Raw genomic sequence first — 8,262 nt, 5'->3', positions numbered from 1 at the left:
AAAAAAAACCACCAATTAGCTGGGCATGGTGGTGTCCCTTTGGTCCCAGCTACTTGGGAGGCTGAGGCAGGAGGATCAGTTGAGCCTGGGACGTCAAAACTGCAGTGAGCCATGGTCATACCACTGCACTCCACACTGAGTGACAGAGTAAAACAAAGTATGGACTTTTAAGGCATATGGAACTGTGTGAAGTGTTGTATTTCTAGCAATTTCTTTCTAACAGTATTCCTTCATAAGATGACAAGCTATTTCTAATCTCATTTCTCCTACTGTGTAGGTTTTAGGAACACTTGTGTCAGGTTTCTATTTCAGTAACCATAATCACTAATAACTAAGGGAACACAAAAGTCCATCAATGAAAAGTCATCTCTTAACTATGGAAAGCCAGCAGTTAATATACTGGACCACAAAATGAAAGCAAGTGATGCTTCTTCCCTCAATCTAAGAACCTGCAGAATACCAAGACAAGTATTTCAAGAATCACCCAGAAAGGTCAGTTTTAGACATATGTTTAAGGCAGAAACATTACTTGACATGGGGCTTTTTAGGTAAAAAAGGAAGACATAATATAATTGGCTTAGATCCTAAGAGTTTTTCTTCTCTTTATTTGCAAGATAAGTTGATTAACTTCAATTATTAATAACCAAAACTTGTGCCTCTGAATTAGATCTATACTCTAGTGAGATATAATCTCATGCACCCAAAGTTTTTGTTGTTAAAAAAAATTAGCCAATAATAAAACTTTTAATGACTGTAGCAAGTTGACACTTTCTGGTTTTCTATCCAACTATTCAATATAGTCTTGTATTTGGTACCACCATTAGAATTTACTGAGGAATAAACAAGACAAGATAGAGAAGCACACAGTGCTTGCTAGATACTCAGTTAAAGTATATGATACTTAAAATAGCATCCTTTCCAGGATATGAAGTTTTACTCACATTTGAAAATATATTCTCAAGTTCTAAACTCTTCACTTTAAAAAGTGAGGGTAAGTAGAGTTATTTTCATTTTCCTTGAAAGAATTTGATCACATCTAAGACAACAAAAAGAACCTATTTAAAGGGTGATGGTCCTCTGGCCAGGTATTTATTTAGAAACCACCACTTACAAGTCAAACTGGTATTCCAAAGGGAGTAGTTAAAAACAAAAACAAGAAACATACAACTAATACAATTTCTCTTACTCTTCACTTTTCTTTTTATTATTCAAAAGTCAAATGTTTTTAAATCATCCATCCTCAATTTTGATTTAATGTACCGTCATTTCCCCAAGAAAAGAAATTTCAGAATCTCTTTGGAATACTAATTTCATGTTGCTAGATTTAACAAAACTGTTGAAGTTTTAAATTCCACTCTATTTCCCTGAATTCTCAAGACAGTTGCTGATGTAAATTTTAATATAAAATATTTAGTCACAAAATAGTATTGCTTTTGTATGCACATAGTTGTAAGATTACTTTGCTTTTTGTCAATAAAAACTATACCATCTTTCATAAAACTCTAAACAAATTAAGAACTGTGATGTAGAACAAAAATTACACATGGTAAAACAGGTACCAGCACAACGTTAGGTTATATTACATCAAAAAAAGTTTTAATGGTCCCAAATATATATACTCAACAACTAAGCATACACTCAGGGGAGGAAAAAAAAAAATCAAAAACAAAATAAAACAAAAAATTATGACACAAATGACCACATCTAGAATTCCACTCAATCTTTAATCAAGTAGGGAGAAATCCCCACTTAAAAAAAAAAAAATCTGCAGTTTGAAGGGCAAAGGGAACAGATAAAAAAGAGGAAAACTTTATATTCGCCCCTCCCCCACAGAGGTTTTCCAAACCTGTTGTAGTTTGACTAAAATGTTCAGAATGTATGATTTTAAAGGCAGGTCTCTTTATACAAAGAAACTGCTGGCATTCTTAACTAGTGAAGAATTATGGCAGAAAGGCCCATTCTTCTGAGTCTCAAACATGGTCCAAGAAAGCGTATTCTGATTGTAGCAACTGACCAGTCAATCCAGAGTTCCACTTACAAAACCCCTGCCCTGTTGGCTTTTTGTTTCCATTTCCTTCCCTGAGAAAAGGGCAATGTGTGGTCCAAGCTGGAGAGCTCAAAGGCTTAAGTCTTTCCCCTAAATGTATGATATCCCCTCCTCCTGCTCCATTGAATTGGCACTTGATGAGCAGAAGTCAAGTGTAAGAGGCTGATCTGTGTCAGTCACATTCACAAGAGACCACTGCATGTTGTTGTGGATTTTGTGTGGGGGAGGGGTGGAGAATCAGTTTTTTTCAACAGGTACTGATCCTAGGCCGTTGCCATTATTATGAATCAAATTTTGCTTTCTTTGACAATGGTAACGTATCTTCCTTATCTTCATCCTCATCATCATCTTCATCATCATCAGGATAATCTACCAGACCCACGAGGCCTCCCTGTTCAGCAATAAGGATTAAAGAACAGAAAACAAAACACATATTAAAAACACCGGTGTTTTATGGCTGGAGAAAGAAAATAGATCCTACCAACACAGTACATTTTTTTTTCAAAGTCGGAGTCTCACTATGTCGCCCAGGCTGGAGTGCAGTGAAGTGCAGGAACCCACCTCCTGGGTTCAAGCAATTCTCCCTGCCTTAGCCTCCCGAGTAGCTGGGATTACAGGCGCCCACCACCACGCCTGGCTAATTTTTGTATTTTTACTAGAGACAAGGTTTTGTCATGTTGGCCAGCCCGGTCTTGAACTCCTGACCTCAGGTGATCCACCCGCCTTGGCCTCTCAAAGTGCTGGGATTACAGGTATGAGTCACTGCACCCAACTTAAAGCAAAAACATGTAAGCAGTTTATACTAGCAAATTACCCAGGAATTAGAAAATGAATGAAAAATATTTCAAGACTTAATAGCACATTAAAAATTTTTTGAACATAAAGTCTAAAATAGTATAAAAATGAGACTGAGAGTGGTGATGCATGCCTATGATTCCAGCACTTTGGGAGGCTGAGGCAGAGGGATCACATGAGGACAGGAGTTCGAGACCAGCCTGGCCTGTTAATTAACATGCTGAAACCCTGTCTCTTAATAAAATTACAAAAATTAGCCAGGCGTGGTGGTGCACATCTGTAATCCCAGCTACTCGGGAGGCCGAAGCACAAGAATCGCTTTAATCCGGAAGGTGAAGATTGCAGTGAGCCAAGATCACGCCACTGCACTCCAGCCTGGGTGACAGACTGAGACTGTCTCAAGAAAAGGAGGGGAAAAAAAAGTACTAAAATGAAAGCTGCAGCAGATAAAGAGACCACCAGAAATGAGGGTAGACAGGCTGTTCTATTAGAAGTTAGGAAAGCAATTCTACCTTGACTCTTCCTCATCATTTCATCTGGGTTTCCTTTTGGCCCTGATCCTTCACCAGAAACCACTGCCCCTTGCTTTATTTAGATGCTAAGGGAAAAATTCACATTGCTCTGCTCTCAAGCATGTCTCAGATTCACTTCTTAGCCATTAGGACTCTACAGCTCACGCCAGAAAAAAAAAAGACTGAATGGGCATTACATGTCTGATTTAGATCACTGATTCCCAAATGCCAGTCTTTTAACTGCTAGTCTGCTAGCCCAAAAATCAATATATTATGTCTCAAAAGAAAAGGGTGGTTGGCCTAAGAAGCCCCCAAAACTGGTTTTATTCGGAGATTGCATGTTCTTTACATTTTTCTTATTAAGATTTTGTTCTTTTTTTTTTGAGACAGAGTCTCTTTCTGTTGCACAGGCTGGAGTGTCATGGCGCCGATCTCAGCTCACTGCAAGCTCCGCCTCCCAGGTTCACGCCATTCTTCTGCCTCAGCCTCCAGAGTAGCTGGGACTACAGATTAGCTGGGACTACAGGAGCCCGCCACCACGCCCAGCTAAATTTTTGTATTTTTAGTAGAGACGGGGTTTCACTGTGTTAGCCAAAATTGTCTTGATCTCCTGACCTTGTGACCCACCCGCCTCGGCCTCCCAAAGTGCTGGGCCCTTGTGAGCCACAGCGCCTGGCCTTGTTCTTTTCTTATATGAAATGTTAGTGACAGTAGATGTTTAAGTTTTCTTAAAAAAATAAACCATAACTGGCAAAGTAAAGTCAGAAGTATCCAGATATTTAGATTATTATTTCCCCACAAAGGCTTTATCTCGGTATTAGGAAAATTTATTCGAGAATAACTGAAAACCTTAAACATTTCTCTGAATGTTCTGACATACAAATTTGAAGTCGCAGTTCTAAAATGCAAAATACCCAAGTGAGAATTCACACTATATTCAGACTTTTGCATTGGTCATAAAAAGACTTTCAGAAATTTCTCAACATTTATATAAGTTCAAGTGGTGGGGGGGACTCATCCTCTAGTTCGCGAATGTTAAATCAGTTCTAGGTGGCAGTAACCAAAGGGAATCTTAGTAAAAATTATTGTTGAGAAAGCTTAAATTGGAAAAAAAGGGGGCAAAATGGGAGTCAAAAATGTACCTTTGTAGTAATAGCTGCCGTCTGAGATGTATTTTTAGGTACGGATCCAGGAGAGCCTGGAGATCCTGGGGATCCAGGTGATCCCGGAGAACCAGGCAGATTTGTTGTAGATGACTGGCTGGTGAGGTTAGTCTTCGTTCCACTGGACAGGGAAAGCTTGAAACTTGGGCTCTGCCGTCCAGAAAGATTTGTTTTCAGAAGCACTTCCTTTTCCTCACTTTCTTTTACTAAAAATGAGAATACTGTCAATAGTTGTCCCCCATACTCATTCTTTTTTAAATTTCCCCAAATGAGGTAACACTAAAATACATTTAACCAGCTTACTCCACTGGGTAGAAACACTGAAGTTCAATTTATAAATGAAGCTTACCAAAACACTAAACAAAATTCCATTCATTGGATCTTACTCCAGAGAAGAAGTGAAACCTTCAGAATCATATTCAGTATCGCTACCCTTCCTGAAATAGTATATTCCTTATTCAACTCAAATTAAGAAAACTTAAGTCTATGCCTGCACAACACTGCTATTCAGTCACATCCCATAAAGCAATGGAGTCTTTAAAACCTATGCCATCACACATTCCAAGCAAATATTAACTAATCATTTTGTCAAGAAATAAGAATAAATCTAGAGTGAGAAAGCCTTAATTTTCTCTTGGCCATTTTTTTCCCACATACATTTCTTCCTTTCCATGAATTTACTTATTGGATCCATAATATCATCATCATTTTTAGTTTTGTCAGATGGAGACACTACAGCTTCTCCATCTTCCATGTCATCTTCATCTGTGTTAAACCACATCTCTTCTTCATCTTCTAGTGTTCTGGCATCTCTTCGATATCTATGATTCCTCAAAATGGAACGCATACTACGAGCAGAGAAGAAAGAGTAAACACAATCATATATGGACTTAATTGTACTGTTACAGATGACTTATTAAATTAACATAGGGAATTAACAAGAAATTTACAAATATTAAAATATCAATGTAAATCCAGGTAGATTAATGTACAAAATTTTAAAGAATAATTTGTAACTTTAGTAACTTGTAAATTTAAAGCAAGTAATATAATGCTCTGATTTTATTTTGAACACATGAAGCCTCACTGCCACTGTTTGGTCTTTTTGTTTTTTTTTCATTTTCTAGCTTGATACATGCCTAAGGTATTATACTAACCACCAGCTAAATCTTCAGGGAAACATTTATGCTGACCCTTACAGGAAGCTACAATTTCTATTTGCTATCTGCTGATTTGCCAGTTCCTTGTCAAGCCAAATAATATCAAATAAACAATAAAGCCACTACCACACAACTTGATGTTGAACGAATATGTTTAAATGTATGGTCATTTACCTGTCAAGTTTGGGATTATCTTGCCTTTCTCTTTGTTGTTCAAATCTCAGTTTTAATCCTTTAAATGTCTGTACATAATCTACATCTTCCAGTGCTTTCCAGTAATTTTCAATTACATGAGCAGTTAATGATTTTATATCTTCCTACAGGAAAGAATAGCAATGAAAAAATGATAGGAAAATGTCATTTTAGCAAGATGAGGCTTAATTTAATAAATTCATACCCACCAAAAGTAGCTTAATTTCATAAAATTACATAATCTTAGAGATAGCCAAACAATAAAAAATGGGAATAACATATATTGGCTACTAAAATAGTCCCCAATTTATCTATGGGTCTTTTTTTTTTTTTTTAGATGGAGTTTTGCTCTTGTTGCCCAGGCTGGAGTGCGATGGTGTGATCTCGGCTCACTGCAACCTCTGCCTCCTGGATTCAAGCGATTCTCCTGCCTCAGCCTCCCGAGTAGCTGGGATTACAGGCATGCACCACTACGCCTGGCTAATTTTGTATTTTTAGTAGAGATGGGGTTTCTCCATGCTGGTCAGGCTGGTCTCAAACTCCTGACCCCAGGTGATCCACCTCCCTCTGCCTCCCAAAGTGCTAGGATTACAGGTGTGAGCCATTGCGCCCAGCTATCTATGGGTCTTTGGGTCTTTATCTATGGTCTATGGGTCTTTACAAAGTAAATGCCCAGGTCTTGCCCTAGGTGATTCTGATTCTGATGTGTGCGCTGGGTATGTGTATTTTATTTTTTTAAGAGATGGGGTCTCGCTCTGGCACCCAGGTTGAGATATAGTAGTATGATCATAGCTCACTGCAGCCTTGAACTCCTGGGCTCAAGCAATCCTCCCGCCTCAGCCTCCCGAGCAGCTAGGACTATAGACATGCACCACCATACAGGGCTAAGTTTTAAAGAAAAAATTTTGTAGAGATGGGGTCTTGATATGTTGCCCGAGTTAGTCTCTAACTCCTGGCCTCAAGCAATCCTCCCACCTTGGCCTACCAAAGTGCTAGGATTACAGGCATAAGCCACTATCCCTGGCCATGGACATTTATGTTTTATTAATCAATTTTTATTTTAGGTTCGGGGTCCATGTGTGTATTTGTTATATGGGTAAACTGCCTGTCACAGGGGTTTGGTGTATAGGTTATTTCATCACCCAGGTAGTAAGCACAGTACCCAATAGGTAGTTTTTCAATGCTCACCTTCTCCCACTCTCTACCCTCAAGTGGCCCTGGTATCTGCTGTTATTCCCTTCTTTACTTCCATGTGTACTCAAAGTTTAGTTCCCACTTCCAAGTGAGCACACACAGTAGCCATGCATATTTTAAAAGCATGTCACAGGCTGGGTGAAGAGGCTCATGCCTGTAATCCCAGCACTTTGGGAGGCCGAGGTGGGCAGATCACCTGAGGTCAGGAGGTCAAGACCAGCCTGGCCAACATAGTGAAACCCTATCTCTATTAAAAATACAAAAATTAGCCAGGTGTGGTCGTGCATGTCTGTAATCCCAGCTACTCGAGAGGCTGAAGCACAAGAATCGCATGAACCTGGGAGGTGGAAGGTGCAGTGAGTCGAGATCATGGCACTGCACTTCAGCCTGGTAATAGAGACTCTGTCCCCACCCCCCAAAAAGAGCATGTTACAGAAAAGTTCTGGAGACGGATAATGGTGATGGCTGCACAACAATGTGAATGTATACTTTAAAATGGTTAAAATAGCAAGTTTAATGTTATGTATTATTTTATCCCAACTTTTAAAAAAGCATGACATCCAGGTACTATGGTATGCACCTACAGTCTCAATTACTTGTGAGGCTGAGATGCGAGGATCATCTGAGCCCAGTTGGGCAACATAGCAAAACCCTGTCTCTAAAAAAACGAACAAAACAAAAAGCCATGCCAGATAAATTTGCACAGCATCAATGAGAACCACTAGCTTATTACATTACTAGAGAATAAGGAGTATTATGAAATTGGTCTTTAGAAATGTGTAAGCTAAGAAAAACACATTCGAATGCTTATCTGTCAAGTGTAGTTTTGCTTTCTTAAAATGATTACTGTGACCATCTTACAAAGCAGCAGTCCCCTACAAAGCAGCAGTCCCTAACCTTTTTGGTTTCATGAAAGACAATTTTTCCACAAACTGGGGTCAGGGTGGGGGACGCACGGTTTCGGGATGAAATTGTTCCACCTCACAGTTAACCCAAGGGTTCATGCTCCTAGGAGAATCTAATGCTGCTGCTGATCTGACAGGAGGTAGAGCTCAGGCAGTAACGCCTGCTTGCCTGCAGCTTACTTCCTGCTGTGCAGCCTGGTTCCTAACAGGTTATGGACTGGTCCTCGGCCAAGGGGTTGAGGACCCCTGCTATAAAAGATTTGTAGCTGCTGAGAGGTAAGACGTAGCTTGAAT

The 8,262-nt window shown here is 39.3% G+C and overlaps 1 protein-coding gene across 2 annotated transcripts in view; it reads right to left on the bottom strand.

The window, feature by feature from the left end:
• Window positions 1-1,705: 1,705 nt before the first annotated feature.
• The window catches only part of LOC105467550 (protein phosphatase 4 regulatory subunit 3A), a 50,568-nt gene continuing 44,011 nt past the window's right edge, over window positions 1,706-8,262 (bottom strand). For both annotated transcript variants that reach the window (XM_011717224.3, XM_011717223.3), the window contains exons 12-15: window positions 5,852-5,994; window positions 5,175-5,365; window positions 4,497-4,723; window positions 1,706-2,438 (exon numbers count right to left, since the gene is read on the bottom strand). In XM_011717224.3, coding sequence (XP_011715526.1) covers window positions 2,328-2,438; window positions 4,497-4,723; window positions 5,175-5,365; window positions 5,852-5,994 — 672 coding nt within the window. In that variant the 3' untranslated portion in view covers window positions 1,706-2,327. The remainder of the gene's footprint in view (window positions 2,439-4,496; window positions 4,724-5,174; window positions 5,366-5,851; window positions 5,995-8,262) is intronic.

This window comes from Macaca nemestrina, chromosome 7 (genome assembly GCF_043159975.1).
Source record: "Macaca nemestrina isolate mMacNem1 chromosome 7, mMacNem.hap1, whole genome shotgun sequence".
NCBI classification, from domain to species: Eukaryota; Metazoa; Chordata; class Mammalia; order Primates; family Cercopithecidae; genus Macaca; species Macaca nemestrina.
This window is presented reverse-complemented; position numbering and strand designations above follow the sequence as displayed.